The sequence below is a fragment of the Euprymna scolopes genome, chromosome 14, assembly GCF_053919585.1.
Source record: "Euprymna scolopes isolate OS-2025 chromosome 14, ASM5391958v1, whole genome shotgun sequence".
NCBI lineage: Eukaryota > Metazoa > Mollusca > Cephalopoda > Sepiida > Sepiolidae > Euprymna > Euprymna scolopes.
In genome coordinates this window covers 55,513,103-55,535,973 of record NC_136495.1, presented here as the reverse complement: position 1 = coordinate 55,535,973, position 22,871 = coordinate 55,513,103, and the positions used below count along the sequence as shown (strand labels likewise).

The following is a 22,871-nucleotide window of genomic DNA, read 5'->3' as shown; positions in this document are numbered from 1 at the left end:
TGGCTGGTTACTTTTAATGCATCTAAAACTAAGCTTCTATCTTTACATCAACGTTCTGATCCCCATCTGGCATCAATTGCTCTCGTCTTGGGAAGGCTTCATGTTTTGACAAGCTTCTGGACTTGATCTTTATTCCTGATCTTAAATGGAATACATACATCAAATCTGTTGCCAAGGCCACTGGAAAAATGGTAGAATCCTTTTATCAATCCAGTAGATATTTCACTGCTGATGCAATTCTCTATCTATATAAGAGCCAGGTACGTCCAAGGATGGAGTACTGTTGCCACATCTGGGCAGGAGCTGCTAGAAAGGACTTGTCCTGCCTTGATAGAGTTCAAAGTAGACTTTGTAGCCTCGTAGGAGATGTCCTTTTCTCTTCCCTACAATCTGTATCTCACAGAAGAGATGTTGCAAGTTTGTCTCTGCTTTATTGTTATTTTCATGGCAAGTACTCGACTGAGCTTCAATCGATGGTTCCCCACCTCGCCAAACTTTCACAAGAAACACTCGTCTAGCTGAAAACACTATCAATAATTCTCCCCACTCTTTATCTGTGCCTAAACCTAAACGTAGATTCCATGAACAAAGCTTCTTTCTTAGAACTGCACACCTGTGGAACTCTCTTCCGTTTTCCTGCTTTCCAGCTGACTACAATTTGATTGTCTTCAAGTCCAATGTAAACAAGTTCTTGATGAGCCGTTCCACTTAAGTTAACAAATTTACCGAATTTCCATTACTAACGATTACTATATTGTCTAATTGACTACTGTACACTCTTAACCCTTATCCTCGAGTGGTCTCTGGGCCTTGATAAGTGGTGATGCCTACGTAAAAAACAAAAAATAAAAAAATAAATTTAAAAGAACAAAGTTGATAGCATTAAGTAGGATTTTGTTGTTTTAATTTATTTTTATTAAAGTAAAAATTTTGTTGTATACATTAATTTATTTTTTATTAAAGTAAAAATTTTGTTGTATACATTTATTTATTTCTTATTAAAGTAAAAATTTGTTGTATACATTAATTTATTTTTTATTAAAGTAAAAAATTTGTTGTATACATTAATTTATTTTTTATTAAAGTAAAAATTTGTTGTATACATTAATTTATTTTTTAAAGTAAAAATTTTGTTGTATACATTAATTTATTTTTTATTAAAGTAAAAATTTTGTTGTAAACATTAATTTATTTTTTATTAAAGTAAAAATTTTGTTGTAAACATTTATTTATTTTTTATTAAAGTAAAAATTTTGTTGTATACATTATTTTTTATTAAAGTAAAAATAGTTGTATACATTAATTTATTTTTTATTAAAGTAAAAATGCAGTCGCATGAAATAACATTTTAAAACTCCTACTTCGAAAATAATTCCACTACAAATTAAAATTCATCATAATGCATTTTGTTTCTTTGAGCACTGAGAAAAACGAATGTACACATATCCAAGGCAATGACAGAAACCCTAGAAAACAACCTTCAATCGGTCGTATGATTCGGTTGTTTAAGTGGACAGTAACATTTAATGCTACAAAGATTAAGATTTTCTTTAAGAACTACAAAAAAAAAAACCTTCTCAACCACTGATTGCTTTGACAAATAACACCATACTTGAGAGCCCATCCTTCAAATTTCTTGGCTTAACATTCACAGGAAATATGAATTGAAACAAATACATTGAGGACATTGCCAAGGCTGCTGCAATGAAGGTAGGCTCCCTCTAACATGTTAGAAAATTACTCACATCAGAGAGTATCCTATATATTTACAAGGTCACAAGTATCCCATGCATGGACTACTGTCACATTTCGGCTGGTGCATCTACTACTAATCTCTCACTCTTTTATCCCACACTATCGGCCAAGATCCAGCCTTTAGCTCATTGCTGCAATGTTGCCTGTTTTACAAATATTTTAATCGAATGTGCTCTAACGAAATCCAACAAGCAACAAAATCCCACCCCATTCACTGTTGAGATCCCTAGATGTCGAAAACCTTCTACTCTAACAGTTTCTTTACTTGAACTGCTAGCCTTTAGAATTCCCTCCCAATTTCCTGCTTCCCTGATTGTACTAACCAACATAAGTTTAAATGTAATGTGAACAGACATCTCGCTACTCAACTCCCCACAGTCCCCTGTTAGACATGATTCCAAATAGTAGCCCCTTAGTTTTCAAGTGGTACTATGCCTTGTTTGGGGTGAAAAAATTAAATAGCGCAAAAAGGTTTGATATGTTGTAAAGCGGACAAGCAAACCAAAACTGATGAAACTACACTTTATTCCCAGTATGAGGTCAAATGGAATGGCCACACACAGAAAGTAATGGCTAAAACCTTAGATGTTTAGTTTCTAATAAAATGGGGACAAAAAACGATGGTCAAATTTAATGTTACAAAAACGAAGCTGCTTTATTTTTAAACTATAAGAAACCTTTCCAGCCACCAAGTGTAATGACCAATAGCACACTTCCGAAGAGTCCAATATTTAAAATTTTCACCCTAACGTTTTCAGGCAACATGAAATGGAACAAGTACATCAATGATACTGCAAAGAAGGTAGATCTCCTCTACTTAGCTATAAGACTTCTTGCATCTACGAGTCTTTTATATCTTTATAAAGTTACCATTTACCCATGCATGGAGTATTGGCACCACATCTAGGTTGGCGAACCAACCACAGTCTTTCCTTCTTAGACAGGTTGCAAAAAAGAATTTTTAACTTAATAGGTCCCATGACTGTCTGCCAAGCTCTAGCCTCTGTAACATCACCACAGAGTTGCATAACTGTGCTTGTTTTGCAAGTACTTTAATGGAATGTGTTCTGATGAACTTATACTTGTTCACTTCAATAAAAATTTCTCTGACCAACCCGATTCACAGCAAAATCTCACCTCTTCACTCTAGAGATTCCTAGATGCAGAAAGATTTTCTACTTTGATAGCTTCTTTCCTTGGACCACTTGCTTTTGAAATTCTATGTCTGCTCCTTGTTTCCCCAACCGTACCAACATACAGAAATTTTAATGTAATGTGAACATCTTGTTGCCCAATTCCCTACCCAGGTTCCCCCTTTTACAGTAGCTCCTTACGCTTCAATGACAATATCCCTTGTTTGGGGTGAATAAATGTCTCCCTCCCCACCTTAAAAAAAAAACAAAAAAAAAAAAACGAAACCCCTCTGCAATACATACTTTTGTTTTTTTTCTTTTTTAAATAGGACAAAAGCTATATTACACCTTAAAATTTTATCTTGATGAAGGACACAATAGAAAGGTATGAAAAGAAAAATCTTGGTCATCATTCAAGTATTTCCTGTTTGCAAAATTGCTTTTTTTTATTTTTCTTATAAAAAAGAATTACGTCAGAATTATCATCAACTGGGTTTAATTTTAGTGCCACGTATCAATTTCATTCCGGCTAACAATCAAGAGATTTTGTGACCTCGTACATTTTACATGCTTCGTTTCTCTTAAGCTCATGCACGAAATGTATTTTTTGGTTGTTGTTTTATTACGCCGTGAATATTTGTTTGCTAGGATACATATGTAATTGATAGTAATGGAAGTTCATAAATTTGTTAACTTAAGTGTAGCAGCTCATCAGAAACTTGTTTACGTTGGACTTGAAGACAACCATATTATAAACAGTTGGAAAGCAGGAAAATGGAAGACAGGCGTGCACTTCTAAGAAAGAAGCTTTATCATGGAATCTACATTTAGGTTTAGGCAAGAGTTGGGGGGAATTATTGATAGTGTTTTCAGCTAGACGAGTGTTTCTTGTGAAAGTTTGGCGAGGGGGGACCATAGATTGAAGCTCAGTTGAACATTTTCCATGAAAATAACGATAAAGCAGAGACAAACTTGCAACATCTCTTCTGTGAGATAGAGGTTGCAGCCAAGAGAAAAGGACATCTCCTACGAGTCCACAAAGTCTATTTTGAACCTTATCAAGGCAGGACAAGTCCTTTCTAGCAGCTCCTGTCCAGATGTGGCCACAATATTCCATCCTTGGACATACCTGGCTCTTATATAGACAGAGAATTGCATCAGTAGTGAGATATCTACTGGATTGATAGAAGGATCCCACCATTTTTCCAGCGGCCTTGGCAACAGATTTGATGTATGTATTCCATTTAAGATCAGGAGTAAAGGTCAAGCCCAGAAGCTTGTCAAAACATGAGGCCTCCCCAAGACGAGAGCCATTCATTTGAATTGATGCCAGATGGGGATCAGAACGTTGATGATGTAAAGATAGAAGCTTAGTTTTAGTTGCATTAAAAGTAACCAGCCACCTTCAGATGAAACAAAATTTTACTCCCTGGCTGTATTAAATTTAAATAGTTAAACCTAACGAAAATTATATTTAGAATTAATTATAAATTGGATGCAGCGTAAAATTTAGGAAAACTCGTCCATTTTTGATAACTCTCCATTATTGAATACATATCGATTGAAAACACATGTTAGGACTATTCTTGAAGAGGGTATTGTTTTTAAAAGAGACTACACCCCCATAATATTTTTTTTAAATATATTTACTTGTTTACTGTTTTTTTAAAATATATAAAATCGATTTTTTAAGTGTTCATTTTCTACCTTGCTTTGTAAGTTTTTAATGGTTTAACTTATTTTAAAACGTTTATTTATTTTTAAAAAAAAAAAGCATTGTTGAGTGTTACTTTAGAACAAAAAAATGTTCGACATGAGAGTCTCGGGAATCTCGATAATCGCTCCAAAATAGAAATTTAAAGAAAATACTGAAGTAGATATAGTTTTAAAAATAGCCCCCCCCCTCCAAATGAAAATAAATTTGTATATTTTTTAAAGTAATGTCCAAGATCAATGTTCAGCAAAAAATCAAACTATCGGAGTGGATACGGTTGATTATGTAACGCAACTAAACGGAACTTTAAATTGGTTTCTCTTGAATTTAACAGAATTCTTTAACTCCAATGTTTAAAACCATTCTCCTTCCTTTTTACTAGCAACATAAAAACAGTTAAATACTATTTTGAAGCAAATGCAAGAGTTTCTTGGAGAAAATTTTTAGAGAAGGCATTCGTTCTCCCTTTCTTTCCTCCTCAAAATGGCTGCCCTCTTTCCAAAATCTTGCAAAAATTCAAATTGTCCTCATTCAATGAGACTTAAAAGTTGCAACAAAAACCAACTTCGAAATCTAGTGAGGGAATATCTCCCCCCCCCCCCCGCCAACTTCTTTCTCTATTTTATTGTTAATTTCATGGTAGGTGCTCGACTGAGCTCCAATCTCTACCCCCTCCTCTTGTAAAACATTCACATGCAAAAAAAACTCGTCTAGCTACAACCACTGTAAAGAATTTTCTTTTCTTTTACAAAACATGGCTCCAAGGAAATGTAAAGTATAAAGAATTTCTCTTTTTTCAATTAATGAATTCTATAATAATGAAATATTTTCTTATATAACATCCTGTCTTTATAAGACAGATATAAACCTCTCTTGTATCCTGTTTCTAACAGCCAAAAGCATTTTAGTTTTTCTATGTTAAATTATTTTATTTTTTAACACATTTTGTGTTATTACGAAACAAAACAACAAAAAAGAAAAACCTCTTGTATTACTGAATAATAAAACAAATATTACATTATGTGATGATACTTTTCATGTTATTCTGAGCATGTTTTATTAATTAATAAATATCATTTTATTATTTTTGTTGTTATTAATGTTGTTGATAAATATAATTTATAAAGTTAGGTATTTTCTTCAAAAAAGATTTCTGTCTCAACAGAAAAATATTCAACAAAATGTTTATCCAGAAAATTATTTTACCGAAAACTATTAATATTAAACTTTAAAAAGGAAGATACTAGAATTTAAAAAAAACAACTTTTATTTACACTCAATTAGATGTGACTTGTGCACTAATAAAAATGTAATTGGCATTTTGTTGCACTTTTTAAGATTTTAAATATTCATGAATTTTCTCATTATAAAAAACAATTATTATATTGATTATAATTTTTTGATAAAAGAAAAAAAATGAATTGCATATAAAACATTAGAAGAAAAATTTTAAATTGTGAGAAAAATCTAAAATCATTAAATTATCAATAAATTTTGTTGTCATAAAAATATGATTATTAGATTAATTTTTATTTGCAAAAGAAAAAAACAACATTGCTAAAAAAAAACATATCAGCTAATTATCAATATATTGTATTAAAAACGATTATTGTTTTATTTTAATAATTATAATGAGAAAAAATGTTTCATTTCATTAAAATTAAATAGTATACATAAATTATGTCGAATGTACATAAACAAATTTTTTATAAAGACAAAATTTGTTGATGATTGGCTGATAACCCTTATCCCCGAGTGGCTTCCGGGCCTTGATAAGTGGTGACTACCTTGAAAAAATTTTTTTTTTTAATTTGGATTTTATAGTTTTTTTTCTTTTGCGAATTAAAATGAATTCAATCATCCTTTTTAATAATGACAAAATGTATTGATAATTTATTGATTTAAAAATTTTCAATCCATGTTTTTTTTCTTTTAAAATCAAATAAATTTCAAATCAATTTACTAAATAATCATTTTTACAAAATATATTTACATAATTTGCCAAAATATATTGATACAATTGGATAATTTTACATTTTTCTTCTAATGTTTTATATGTAATTAATTTTATTTCTTCTGTCAAAAAATTATAATCAATATAATAATCGTTTTTTATTAGAAAATATATAAATATTTAAAATCTTAAAAAGTGCAACAAAATGCCAATTATATTTTTATTAGTGCATAAGAACATCTGATTGCGTGTAAATAAAATATGTTTTTTTTTTTTTATTCTAGTATCTTCCTTTTTATAGTTTAATATTAATAGTTTTCGGTAAAATAATTTTCCGGGTAAACATTTTGTTGAATATTTTTCAATTGAGACAGAAATCTTTTTTAAGAAAATATATAAATAAGTGCAATAACAATTTGCAAACTTGGAAATATTTCCAAATTATAATTGTATAACGCCTGACACTCACGAAATGTCAATAAAACACTTTAAATGCAAAATCTTTATAAGACCGATATAAACATTTCTTGTATCCTATTTCTAACAGCCAAAAGCATTTTAGTTTTTCTATGTGCTTTGAATTAATTTTAGTTGTACTAAATTATAATCTAAAATAGATTTCTTAAAAGTATTGCATTTCACGAATATGCAGGGACCGGGTTTTAAACAAACGAGTTAGGAGGAGGAGGAAATGTGGTTTCAAAATTAATATTTCCATAAACATTTCTTTGGTATCAAATACGATTTTATCTAGAAACTTTTGACTTTGTTGATTTTTAATTGCTTCCATAAAGTTTGAGGGGATAGAAGCCAAACATCTACAGAATGATTAACAAATTTTTGTCAATTAATTTTGCAATATTTTGGATTCATAATGGGAGTATGCTCCCTCAAATATTTTTAATTCATAATGAGGGTATGCTCCCTCAAAGTTGGGTGATTCTATTTATAAATGCTGCTAGGAACTGACGAATCAAAATCATAAATTTTTGTCAATTAATTTGGATAAATACTGCTGTTGACTTTACCTTTTTTTTTTGTTTTCTTTTTTAATATTTGACTAGTAAGAATTCAGTATATGGATTGCAAAAATGTTTAAATTTTATTGAGATTTGAATCTGTTATTGACAAAGTAAAAATGCTACCAGGCATGTGTATGTAGTGTGATACTCTATGGAAGTGAAGCTGGGCAGGAGCTGCTAAAAACAGCCTATCCTGCCTTGACAGAGTACAAAATAGACTTCGTGGTTTAGTGGGGGATGCCCTTTTCTCTTCACTGCAACCTCTCTCCCACAGAAGAGACATTGCGAGTCTGTTTTATCGTTATTTCCATGCCAGATGCTCGTCTGAGCTCCAATCCCTTGTCCCCCCTCACCAATCTTTCACGAGAAACACCCGTCTGGCTGAAACTACTGTCAATAATTTTCCCCACTCTTTATCTGTGCCTAAATCCAAACGTAGATTCCATGAGCAAAGCTTCTTTCTTAGAACTGCACGCCAATGAAACTCTCTGCTGCTTGCCTGTTTCCCACCTGACTACAACTTGGACGTCTTCAAGTCCCACATAAACAAACTCCTGACAAACCACCCCCTTAAGTAAGACACTCTATCTAAACACCCAATACTAATGATTACTACAATACTATCTCATTGATTACTGCACACGCAACAACCCTTATCCCTGAGGGTAGAAAGAGGGAGAAATAAACACATGACCAAAAATAGGTTTGAAAGTCAATTTTTTAAAGGCTACACATACAAAAATCATTAAACCAAATATGATGATGATGATCTATGAGAGAATAATTTCTTAGAATTTCTATAAAGAAAAAATGGTTAATAAAATAGATTTTACGGTGCTATTGCCTTTTGTGAACTGGACGTATGTAAGGCGAGCGTCACCGAACAAATCTTGCAATCGATATGAAACAGAAAATAGCAACATTCATCGGATACAAATTGCAATAAAAAACAATAAAAATTGAAAAGCAAAGAAAATAAAATATAACAATAACCTACCATAAGTTTTAATTTTCAAAAAATTTATCAAACATCGTCTACTAATTATATCACTTTTCATTGGGCAATTACATTAGCGTACATTGTTGCTTTCCGATTAATTTGAACAGCATTCTCCATATTCTAATTGTTTATGTCAGGTTCCAGGTAAACCTGGACGGACACTTACATACATCCGGTTCACAAAATGCACTAGCACTGACTTTACAGTAAATATACTTTTAAACAATCCACAATAATGCCATCAGAAAGTAATCATTTATTTTTATATACAAAACTAATTTAGTATATTTTCATAGATGTTTTATCTAAAACGAAAATCAACATATGCTTACCATTGTCTGTTAAAACTGCAGGCAAAGATTGGTGCATTTCTTTTTGATGCTTGCAATGCTTGGATGGGAAGTGCATAGCCACTTTTCAAATCATACAGCAAGAGTTGTCCTTTTTCAGTAGTAACTGCAATTACCATCGGCCGTACAGGAGACCATGCACAACACAACAAAGGACCCTGGCCAGGCTCAAGTATTTTTATAGGCTGAGTCTGAAGAAAGATAAATATTTTGCCTTTTTTTGTCTAGAATAAATCAGCATCTTTGGGGGTGGGGTATTAAATGCTAAAACACAATATTTATTACAAACCAATAGCTGAAAGGGTGTTATGGGGTTCATACCTTTTTCTCAACTACATAAATGAATGTAATAGATACAATTAGATTTTAAACAACTTCAAAACAAAATCAAATTCTTTTATTTATACAGTTTGAATCATGTCGATAACTATTAAGCTATTTGCACTGCCCATTTGACCACTTGTTTTCTGCGTCTTAAGAAATACTTTCATTAATGATCTAAAAGTATTTAAGCATTAAAAAAGTTAATTTGGAATGTTATCTTTTTCTCATTAAATCGCTTTAATTAATACTATTACTCCTAATAATATTTATATCAACAAAACTATTGCAAAAAAATGAAAATTATAAATGAATCATACGGAGTATTAATTTATTAAAATCTGTTTATACAATAAGCTTGTAAATTAAGCATATTCACAGTTGTTTTTGAAATTTTGAGATGAGGACTGGTTATATTATTTGAATTTTTCGGACTATTGTTCTCATCTTGAGTGTCATTTTCACTCAAGATGAGAGCAGGAGTCTGAAAAATCTAAATAATATGAATAATCATAGCTGTGTTTACGTGTTTGTTGGTTACTATATATATATATATATATAGTATTTCAAAATATTTTGTATCATTGAATTAAATAAGTCTGGAAGTGTTTTGATGGTAATATAGTTCAAATAAGCAAAAAAAACTTTTGCAATTTTTATTATATATATATATATATATATATATATATATATATATATATATATATATGGTGCTTCTACAGAATTGGGATGAGATTTTGTAGTTGATAAATGGAATTTTCAGATTAAAAAAAACAATGGTTTCAACTGATTTTTTGCCAATTCTAATAAGTTACAATAGTAGCTTCCAAATTATGCAGTCGAAATTACTTGAAAATTATACAAAACAACTTCAATCATGTTAACAAGTGAAAAATTGCCACCATCTTGTTTAAATTAAAACGGAAAATTACCTTCCTTTTGAATTCTGTGTTTTACAATCGTTTTCATCAAATTCTATTTTTTTTTCTTTAATAAATAATTTCCTACCTTATCGATTTTTGTAATTTTTGGATATAATCATCTTAAAAATATGAGGAATACATAGATACCATTATTTTCATGTGAAATTCAGTTTTACGATTTCCGAAATTTCGTCCCAATAGTGTAGAAGCACCATATATATATATATATATATATATATATATATCGAGCAAGTGGATTTATAAAGAAATCAGTAAATCTTTATATAGGGACCTATCGGAGTATATAAAGCTCAACACTTGTGAGTGGAGCATGTATAATTATAATTCAAGACAAAATAAATATGGATATACTTAAAATTATTTCAACAGGGCAATAAGGAAAACATGTGGCGATTAGAATATTATAAGGACTCTTGATACCATGGCATTTCGAAATATAATGCTTCTCATTAGAAAAAGGGAAAGGGACTAGGTTACAGATTATATATAAACTGATAACAAGGGAGGAGGTTTGTTGTGAGGACTCACCCATGCTCTAAAGATAAACTCTAACCATAGAAATAACCGACAATTAAGACTCTTGCTATATCTGTGTACTTTTAAAGTCAGCTATCTTGGTGGTATTTACTACGACGGTTGCTTTTGTATATGCTGTTTTTTGTTTCAATATATTTTACCTTTTCTAAATTATCTCTGAGTCCATGTTTTCCTTAGTGTCCCTTCTAGGGCCACAACAAGGTTAAATTAATTAAACATACTTTTTGTTTTTGTTTTTGTCTTTAGGATTTGTGTGAATTAATCTAAATCAAAATTAAAAGTTAAGCAATATTGATGTTTCTGTCTCACCTCCAAAGCATTCCATATTCTAATCGATTCATCCATTGCCACAGAAAGAAATGCTTGTTGATGAAATGGTGAATAATCAATGGCATTAATCGGGCCAATGTGCGGCTTATAAGAAAGCGTCTTCGGAGACATCAACGGAACAGAGCAGCCTTTCTCATCTGGAAAGGATAAGTGTAGAAATTTCAAAAATTGAATTTTGAATCAGTTTTTCAAAAAAACATTTTTAAATCAGCTTTTACAAAAAAAAAAAAAAAATTTCTTTTGAAATCAGCTTTTCAAAAAAAAAAAAAATTTTTAAATCAACTCTTCCATAATAAATTTTTTTAAAATCAGCTTTTTCAAAATAAAAAATATTTAATATCTTTTCAAAAAAAAAAAAAAAAAAATTTTAAATCAGCATTTAAAAAAATATATATATATAAAATAAATAATTTTTCAAAATGTTTTAATCCATTCATCAATTAACGGTGAAACACTCCAAGATCATGCGCCATGATACTCGACCACTCACTCACTCATTATGGTGAGAAGCTCCAATTCCAAGAGGCCAGTGAAGAATTGTGACTGTAACATGAGGCCTCCTAGCCCATCACTTGTCTCCATTATAATTTTTTGACAGAAGAAATAAAATTAATTGCATAGAAAACATTAGAAGAAAAATGCAAAATTATCCAATTGTATAAATATATTTTGACAAATTATGTAAATATATTTTGTAAAAGATGATTATTTAGTAAATTGATCTTAAATTTATTTGATTTTAAAAGAAAAAAAAACATGGATTGAAAAATTTTAAATCAATAAATAATCAATACATTTTGTCATTATAAAAAAGGATGACTGAATTCATTTTAATTTGCAAAAGAAAAAAAAACTATAAAATCCAAAATCAACCAATCATCAACAAATTTTGTCATTATAAAAAATTTATTTATGTACATTCGACATAATTTATGTATATTATTCAATTTAAATAAAATAAAACATTTTTTAATTTTTATTTTATTGCGGACTATTATCCTCATTTTTTCTTAGTTGTCTCACAACGTGTCAGCCAACTTTTCGTCTGGCCTTTGTCAGATGGTAACTGCGACGGATAGGAACTCTGAATCTCCTGACTGCATTCACTGCAATTACTGCCTTCTGTAGTTGTTGACGTCTCACCACGTTTTGGTCAAGTAAGCCTCTGGCTGGCTTTGGGTAGGATTGAAACTGCTATCTTTAGACAATTCTCACCTAGAACCATAGAGATTCAATGTCTCTATCAACTACGCCACGGGCCCTGAAGGGTGATCAAGGTTGAATTTTTTGGTCTTATAAATTCATGTTTATTATCTGATCTTCCATGGTCGGGTCCGTACAGAATGGTATATATTATTTAATTGGAATTCATTGAGATGAGTATTATTTATTAATATATTTATTTTTTGTGGACTATTATCCTCATCTTTCTTAGATGTTGTTTCACAACGTTTCGGCCAACTATTCCTCTGGCCTTCGTCAGGTGGTAACCGTGATGGATAGGAACTCTGAATCCCCTGACTGCATTCACTGTAATTACTGCCTTCCGTAGTTGTTGTTGTCTCACCACGTTTTGGCCAAGTAAGCCTCTGGCTGGCTTTGGGTAGGATTGAAATCACTATCTTCAAACAATTCTCACCTGGAATAGTTGGCCGAAACGTCGTGAAACAACTGAGAAAAAGATGAGGATAATAGTCCGCAATAAATAAAAACTAATAAATAAAACTCATCTCAATGAATTCCAATTAAATGAAATAAAACATTTTTTCTCATTATAATTATTGAAATAAAACAATAATCTTTTTATAACAATATATTAATAATTCGCTGATATGTTTTTAGCAATGTTGTTTTTTCTTTTGCAAATAAAAATTAATCTAATAATATTTTTATGATGACAAAATTTATTGATAATTTAATGATTTTAGATTTTTCTCACAATTTAAAATTTTTCTTCTAATGTTTTATATGCAATTAATTTTATTTCTTCTGTCAAAAAATTATAATCAATATAATAATTGTTTTTTATAATGAGAAAATTTATAAATATTTAAAATCTTAAAAAGTGCAACAAAATGCCAATTACATTTTTATTAGTGCATAAGGCACATCTGATTGAGTGTAAATAAAATAGTTTTTTTTTTTTTTTTTTTTTTTTAATTCTAGTATCTTCCTTTTTAAAGTTTAATATTAATAGTTTCCGGTAAAATAATTTTCTGGGTAAACATTTTGCTGAATATTTTTCTGTTGAGGCAGAAATCTTTTTTGTAGAAAATACCTAACTTTTTAAAATTATATTTATCAACAACAAAAATAATAAAATGATATTTCTAAATTAATAAAACATGCTCAGAATAACATGAAAAGTATCATCACATAATGTAATATTTGTTTTATTATTCAGTAATACAAGAAGTTTTTCTTTTCTTCTTTTTTGTAATAACACAAAATGTGTTAAAAAAATAAAATAATTTGACATAGAAAAACTAAAATGCTTTTGGCTGTTAGAAACAGGATACAAGAGAGGTTTATATCTGTCTTATAAAGACAGGATGTTATATAAGAAAAATATTTCATTATTATAGAATTCATTAATTGAAAAAAGAGAAATTCTTTATACTTTACATTTCCTTGGAGCCATGTTTTGTAAAAGAAAAGAAAATTCTTTACAGTGGTTGTAGCTAGACGAGTTTTTTTGCATGTGAATGTTTTACAAGAGGAGGGGGTAGAGATTGGAGCTCAGTCGAGCGCCTACCATGAAATTAACAATAAAATAGAGAAAGAAGTTGACGGGAGGGGGGATATTCCCTCACTAGATTTCGAAGTTGGTTTTTGTTGCAATTTTTAAGTCTCACTGAATGGAGGACAATTTGAATTTTTGCAAGATCTTGGAAAGAGGGCAGCCATTTTGAGGAGGAAAGAGAGGGAGAGCGAATACCTTCCCTAAAAATTTTCTCCAAGAAACTCTTGCATTTGCTTCAAAATAGTATTTAACTGTTTTTATGTTGCTAGTAAAAAGGAAGGAGAATGGTTTTAAACATTGGAGTTAAAGAATTCTGTTAAATTAAACAGAAACCAATTTAAAGTATAAAGAATTAAACTGTGAAATTGACGTTATTATTTAACTAGCAGGCCACCCAGTGTTGCACGGTCGTAAAATATGCATAAATATTAGATTTTAATTAATGCAGAATTCATATTTATTATAAACAGAAATATCATAGGTATTAAACGTAACATTGAATTGATTTTAAAAGAATGGAGTAAAAAAACGAGACGAAACTGAGACATGTATGTGAGTATTATGTTTTTTCTAAACGGTTCCCGTCTTGTAAGTAAAAAAGAAATACTCAAGCCAAGATTGAAGCCAAAACCTAAAGACAGTAAGTCACGTACAATAACCATTAGGCCAGCTTGACACAATCTTTAAAAAGTATTTTCAAACCTACTTATTCTTAACATAAGGAATCTGTCACGTGAACCAATTCACACATGCACATTCGTGAAACAGAAATCCGATGACTCACACATTGCAATTTTTCAATTTAAACCCTTAGCAGCCCTTTTTTTCTGGATAAAAACTGATTAAAACGTTTTTTTTACATGTCTGAATACCCTATATACCAAATTTCAAGTCTGTAGATCAAAAATTCGTTGAGTACATAGGTTGGAAAGTGTCCTCACACACATTCTCACTTTTATAGATATATAGATTTATTAATTTTGGAAACAGTTGTTTCATTTACAAAATCTTGAGGAGTAGAAAGTGAACCTTGGGTTTATTTTCTCCTTCCCCTATTTGGTCTTTTGGTCCTTACATTTCGTAAGCTATGTTTCTGACAAAGGGAGAAGAACTGCTGTTTTTTTAGGTCATCAATTGTTTTAAGTAGGTGATATGTGAAGATTTTCAACCATTTCATAGTATTCATCATGTAATTCAATCTATCCAATTCATTAACCCTTATCCTTGAATGTTTTTTGTCTTGATAAGTGGTGACAGTAAAAAAGAAAAAAAAGAAAAATTTCTGATAACAAAAAACGTGTTGAAATATTACCATCAGCAGAAATGAGTATTTCAGAAGAACCTCTGGTGCATTTAAAGATGATACCACTCTCAGAGCCTACAATAAATGAGTTATCTTCGTAATGGCTGCAGGAGAGACAAGTCAATCCAACCTCTCTATTTGGTCGACTTCCTTTACCTCGTAAGGATTTCGGCAAATTCTGCGCTGTTACCAAAAATCTGAAAATAAATAAATGATGAACAATATAGATTTTATTTTTTTAATATCAGTAAAATAGGAACCCCTAATTAATTAATTGTCGAACACAAAAGCACGGAACAAATAACAAAACCCTTTTTAAAACAAAACAACGAAAGGATTTATTTGAACAGCAGAAAGTTGAAAGTTGGAATGTGTCCAGGTTGAGAAAAAAGGAATAGAAGGTTCTTTGGGTCTGTCGGTCAGGAAGCCGTTCCTTATATAGTCCTAGGTTGGCAGCAGTTATTTTTGGTGAAAATCGTTGATGCTGGAATTTTGAGTGGACAAGAATGAAAGGGAATGAGAGATGTCTGGCTTCACTGCTGGTTGGGTTCTCTCTTCTGGCTGACTGTGTTTTCCAAAAGGGGCTAAAGAAGTTCCTTAGAGGAATTAATGCGCCCTGCCAGCTAAATGGTCAGTGTGGTTACTGAATCACTCAGCGATTGTTGTCAAGGTTTTGCAGCATGTGTTATTGGTTTAGAAACATTGAAAAATTCAAACACACCTTTTTGTAGAAGCGTGAGTAGTAAAACATATCTGCAAGATCTGAAAGAAAATTATTGGCTCCCCCTGCCGATTTCGTAGCAAAAAAAGATACAAATTTTACAACGGTCTTAAATAGGCTATGCACTTTGGCATTGCATGTCCTTTTTCTTGAACAGGATCAAAACAACTGACCTTAATAATTGACCGAGATTTACATATAAACAGTCAAACAACACTCTAGACATTTTAAACTATAATAAATCCAGCCAGTAATTATAGCTATTTGCATGCTTGAAACTGTTTTCTCTTTCATGAATTTAGCAGCTTTTTGAGTGATTTTTCAACTTGGTCAGGGAGTTCAGAAGACTCCCAAACCCGACTTAAACAAGCTCTTATCTAGTTGTAGAGACCAAAAAACAGAAGGTCTCAGTACTGATCAAATTCTTTTAAGGACAATAAATAAACTATTATATGCGATTTAAAGTGTCCTTTTCAGGACGGACAAATCATATTTAATGCAATATAACCTTCACTCTTCATTGCTGTTTACCATCTGAAACTCTTCAGTCTACCATTGCAGTTTCTGCCTCAACTTCTACTTTAGCAGCTCTAGCTCCTTCCTGCACCAACCTTTTCGGCAGTTCCTGCCTCCTAAATATAGCCCACATATAAATATATCCTGCTCCTAAATATAGCCCACATAATTCACATTGATGCCTAGCAGCTATTTCCAAACTTTATAATGATTGGTTAATTAGTTTAAGAGTGAATCATATACATATACCTAATTTTATATATATGAACCTCCTAAATGTTAAAATTTAGAAAAACAATGTGTCCATGTTACAAATTGTGTTGCCTAGGATATATATTCCAAAATTCATAATGATCTATTCATTAGTTTAGATTATTATACCTATTTACTATGCCTCTCCACGGGACAGAGTTAGACACCAGGGTTGTTTTTTAACGTGGAGAAAAGGTACAATTGTCTCAGTCGTGAACGACTGCTCCTCCACCGAAAGATAACAAGAAATGGAAGTGCAGCATCTGAAGAACAGATCTAGCTTTATATGCTTTAAGCATAATTCAAAATTATTTTTTATAGTTTTTCAAGTCAATATTTATCAGTAACTAGCCTGGGTGCCCAGCGTTGCCCGAGTGTTAGGAGGTGTGTGTTGAGCAAAAAAAAAAAAAAAATAAGTGGTAGTAAGCAGGCAGGCTCAAACCCATACCACGAAGGAGGAAAAGAATGTGAAAACAAAAAACCTGATGTCTTTGCTGTTGTGCTCATCGCCAGACCGGATGTGATGTAGGTTTAAATTAAGGCTAGACAATTGAAAAGAGGGGATGCCTTTCAAAAATACGGCAAAAAAAGCAACCCCTCCCTATAGAAAAGTGCCCAGTTGAGGGTGAAGGAATTAATGTGCTTGGCCAATTTTTCTAATATTTGTCATCCGAAGGGCCGCACTTCAAAATGATACCAATCTTGTGAAAATCCATTCTGAAGATAAAAGTAATTTCTTTGAAAATCTATGGTTAAAAGGACTTTCTTATATTTTATTCCTTGTTTAACATTTGATGATTCTAATAACCTTGTAAAATATGTAACTGTACTTTTATTATCTCTGCTTAATCATTATTTTCATAGCAGGTACTTGACTGAGTTTCACTCTATGATCCATCCTCTATAAAACATTCACAACAAACACACGTCTAACTACAACCACTGTCAACAATTTCCCTTACTCGCTATCTGTGCCAAAAACTTAACAAAAATTTCATGAGCAAAGTTTCTTTCCTAGAACTGCCCACTTGTGAGACATAATATCACAGGGATGCTTCCCAGCTGACTATAACATGGTCGTTTTCAAGTCCAATATAAACAAGTTTTTGTTGAGCCGTCTTCTAAAATAACCAATTTCTGTCAAATTTTCCCCATTTACCAATCCATCATGGTGTTGTCTCACCTAACACTTATTAACCCTTATCTTTAAGATTAGCAAAATTTATCTGCAGAAAAATCTATCTGATATCTGGAACACTTTTTTCTTGTTTTTTAAAAGAGGTGGTGTCTGATCAACACTGCTGGAGAGCCATAATTTAATATACTGTTTTGTTTTTAAAACCCGGAAATAGTTTTTCATGGTAAACAACTGATGATCCCTCAAATAATATTAGGACTAGCATGAATTCTTGCAAGAGATTAAACAACTAACAAACAAAATCGTTTTTTCAACGAAGAACTTCGGATTAATTTTATTTTTAAAAATATATTTTAATAGTTGAAAAACTTACAAGATTAATATATATATATATATATATATATATATATTGGAAAAAGTTACAGTTATGTTTATATTCAGGTAACAGTTTGTATCTCTTTTGTCTTTTGTAAAGACATGCAGAGACACGATTTTTTATTGATTACTAAGTCGTAATGAAACACATTTCATTCACCTGTAAAACTTCTTTGTTGCATTAATTTTTATTCACACTTTTAGATTTTGAGACATCAAAAAATATTTATTTATTTATTTATTTATTTAAAGACTGTTGTCCTCATCTTCATAGTTCTTGTTTTCACCAGCGCAGTGGATAGAGATGTTAAATCTATATGGTTCCAGGTGAGCATTGTCCAAAGATAGCAGTTTCAATCTGACCCAAAAGCATGCCAAGATTAGTTAGCCAAAAAATATAGGGAGACAACAACAACAACTATGGAAGGCAGTAATTACTGAGGATACAGTTAAGAAACTCAGCATTCCTATCCTGTCGCAGTTAACCACCTGAAGAAGGCCAGAGGAATAGTTGGTTGAAATGTGGTGAAGCAAATTATTCATCTCAAAAGATTCCAATAATATATATATATATATATATATATATATATATATATATATATATAAAATGTAATGTTTAATTATAGATGGCAAGATTATCCTAAGGAAAAATCGGTAACGCTTGAATGGTCATGTAGAGCATTCATCATCCAGCTGTTGCAGAAGCATGGAAGTATAAACGTTTTAAATTGTAGGAAAGTTGATCGGCCAAGGAAAATTTGGAAGCAAGACTGTATAGTATCGAATTCAGAGATTTTTGATCTGCTGAACCATGAAAAGAAGCTTGATAATATTAGAAAATGTCTGAACCCTTGAATGAATAATAAGAATGCATTTTCTTTGAAGATAAAAATAAATAAATATAACATTCTTCAGTAAATATTCTAAACAAAATTCTAATTTTAGGAAATACTAGCGGCGTTACCTGGGTGTTTAGGTGGTGTAATAAGGTCTCGGGGCGGCGGGGTGGGGATCAAAATAACAGTAGCAGATGCCTGTTGCCCAGGTGTATGTAAGTGGTGTAGTAAGGAACCCTGGAGGGGGGGGACTAAAACAAATGATAGTAGCAGGGGTGGGAATCAAAACAACAGTAAGCAGAGGTGTCAAAAAAAAAAAAAGTGGTAGTAGGCAGGCAGGCTCGAACCCGTAACGTGAAGGAGAAAAAAAAAAATGGTAAAAAAAGAAAAAAAGTGACGTCTTTGCCGATGTCTTCAAATTCTGACCGGAAGTTTGGAACGTTGAAATTAAGACGATGATTTGCTAAAATATCGGTGAAAAGCGACCCCTTCCTTGTACAAAGTGGCAGAGTTTAGGGTGAAAGAATTAATGTTTTGGGCCAGATTTTCCATATTTGTCGTCCGAAGGATCGAAGTTTAAAACGATACCAGTTTCATCAGGTTCCATCGCTTCTATCAAAAGTTTTTGCAAGACACACAAAAAAAATTATATATATATATATATATATATATATATATATATATAACACTGACTCTGCAACCTGTTGCCATGGGGATCTTTTAAATTAACTGCTAACTGCTGCTTAAACTCATGCCATTATAAATAAGAATAGCGTCTATTAATTTTAAACCATTATAAACTAGAAGAGCGTATATAAGCATTAACACATTTTTAATATTTAATAATAAATCCTCCCCTCTTATTATATACACTCCTACTACTTTAAATTCCAACGTCCTATCCCTTCAACTCCCCCCTTCTTATCTAACTCCTCTTCATCTGCTACGATTTTTCCATTCTTATTTGGTATTATAACTCAGTCCATCTATGAATTCTGACGAAGCTAGTTGGATATTTCCTCTTCTTTTGACGATTTCCCCATAGCTGAAACAATATGTAAACTCATTCTGGACTCACAGTAATACACTTCCTATATACTGCTCTGGCTACACCTTGAGCACTCTAGTCCGTTTTTTTCACCACTGATAAATATATAAGAAAAGATTATTCCAAAAGTTTAATATATTTAAAATCTATTAGCCAATGGCAGTGTACATTTATCAATAAGAATTTAAGCCATGTGAATTGACTCAAATATTAAGCAACATGATTTACATTTCAGTCATCGACCATATATATAAGAACAAGTAGTTAATAAAACATGTTAAAAAACACTTTGAAAAAGAGTTAAAAACATATTTAACTTTAAAAAGGAAACACTAAATAAAAGGATACTTCTTAATCCGCGGAGTTTCGAAGAAATACTTTCTTTCTCATCAGAGGGTAGGATTTAGCAAAATGCAGGATAAATATGTTTTTAACTCTTTTTCAAAGTTTTTTTTAACATGTTTTATTAACTACTTGTTCTTATTATAAGCTCTATCTCCTATTTGGTTTTACCGAGGTTTTACATCTGGTTGAGATTACTTTATAAATATTAATTCTTTAATATTTATAATTTACTTTAGTTTTGCCATCTTGGATCATTTTGGTAAACTTAACTGTAATTTTTATTATATATATATATATATATATATATATATATATATATATATATATATACACACACTGGCAAAAACCAAAAACAACAACAAGAATGAATAGCTTTATGTTTGTATTTTTTCGGAATATTACAATTGTTTTGATATTAACCAGACAATTTTAAATTTTATGTTATTTAAAAATATTACTATTAAACTTATTAAAAGCACAAGAGGGTGGTACTCACTGCCCTATGTAGTTATAACAGAATGAAAATGTGTCAAGATACGTACAAACTTTGTATTTTTTTAAATATATCTGAAGAGATGCTCACTACAAAATTTTTTAAATAACATAAAATTTAAAATTGTCTAGTTGATGTTGAAACAATTGTAATATTCCGAAAAAATACAAATATGAAATTATTTCTTCTTAATGTTTTTGGTTTTTGCCAGTATATATATATATATATATATATATATATATATATATATATATATATATATATATATACACATATACAAGTGATGGGACAATTCCAAAATTTTTCCCTGATTCCAATTCAATTACCAGTTCCGTTCTAAATTTCTGATTCCGATACGATTCCGATTCTTTTAAAATTTATAAATATTTAATTAGAAATTTGTTTTTTTGTAAATTTTCAAATTATTACGTAAACCCCAGGGTAATTTCCATGTATACTTTTTCTTACATGTTTTCCTTGTAATTGATTGAAAAATGTAAGACAACAAAAGATTAATTTTTATATTAAAACAAAACCAGTTTGTCATTAGTGTACAACATTCTACTTGAAAGTTTTCATAAACAGTTGAAAATAGTCGATGATTGGTAGGCAAAATGAGAAAATGATGTAAGAACAAAATATTTAACAAAGTCCCCTCCCTTTGTTACAAATGAATTTCTCAATAATAATGTTACTATTTAGAAAACCATTTTAACATGGGGAGGGCGTGGGCTTTGTTTACTATTCTGCACCTTCTCTATATGAATGAAGTTAAAGTTTTATTTTAATTATAAAAATTTGATGGTTTGCTTTGCTGTAAAAAGAAAAAACAAACAAAAACGAGGTGGAATTAATAATAAAAACTAGCGAGACCTGTGCAAATTCCACGGGGGACTCATTCATATGTAATATATTGATGTTGGCATTCTGTAGATGTTCAGTGTAAATGGAGACACTCTGATATTATTGTAGCTTTTTTGTTAAAACTGCAAAAGTATTTATCTAAGCTAGCAGGGACGCCTGGCATAGCCCGGTCATAAAATATGCTTAAATATGATATTTTAATTCTTGCAGATTTTGTTGCGATTTCAAAAATAAAAGAAATATATCCATATGACTTGAGTGCATCAGCTTGAATCGAAACTGAAACCAAAACTTATAAAAAAAATATATAACTTGAGTTCTTTCAGCTATAATCGAAACCAAAACTTATGAAGAATTCTTAGTAAACTTATTTATAAAAAAAATAAATGACTTGGTTGTCATCAGCTATAATCACAATCAAAACCAAAACTTATGGAGAATTCTTGGTACAATTATTTATTACAAGAAATGGAAGTCCATAACAATTAAATGACAGTCACTCGGATGTAAACATGACACACAAAATAAATAACACACACGCTATCGTATTAATATATAGATGATGATGATGATGATAATGATAATAATAATGATAATGATAATAATAATAATGACAAATTTATAGATAAACACTCTCAGCTAAATCCCCATTCCAAAATGAAATATTAATTTTATAGGTGATTACGTGCGAAACCCTTAAAAAACTCGATGGAAAGAAAAGCAATTGTTTTAGTATTTAAAGCAGAAGATCAGTTTTGAATATATATTTAACGTAAAATAGTCTGAAATTCTTTTTTGGGATGCCAGCATGCTGGATTTCAATTTGCCATTTTGATTTGTACAAAAAGTACCCCAAAAAGTATGCCAGTGCGCCAAATTTCATTCTGTCATAAAAACAAATTTCTACAGAAAAAAATTATATTTTTACATTTTTATCTAGCGAATAAACATAAAATTACAAATAAAAAACCATGTTTATTATTTTTTAAAATCCAACAACAAATCTAAAGTCAATGTCTTGTTTCTAAAACAAAACTAACTTTTTTTGATAAATCTCTGTGTGGAATACCAGAAAAAAAATTTTTTCTAAAGAATAAAAATCCACATTTATTATTTTTAAAAATCCAACTAAAAAAAACAAAAAAAACATGATTCTCCATTTTTAGGCGATTATATG

At 30.6% G+C, this 22,871-nt stretch overlaps 1 protein-coding gene across 1 annotated transcript in view; it reads right to left on the bottom strand.

The window, feature by feature from the left end:
- The window catches only part of LOC145293027 (cytoplasmic dynein 2 intermediate chain 2-like), a 94,996-nt gene that overhangs the window by 5,210 nt on the left and 66,915 nt on the right, over window positions 1-22,871 (bottom strand). The window contains exons 9-11 of the mRNA XM_080139325.1: window positions 15,116-15,303; window positions 11,040-11,197; window positions 8,911-9,119 (exon numbers count right to left, since the gene is read on the bottom strand). Coding sequence (XP_079995451.1) covers window positions 8,911-9,119; window positions 11,040-11,197; window positions 15,116-15,303 — 555 coding nt within the window. The remainder of the gene's footprint in view (window positions 1-8,910; window positions 9,120-11,039; window positions 11,198-15,115; window positions 15,304-22,871) is intronic.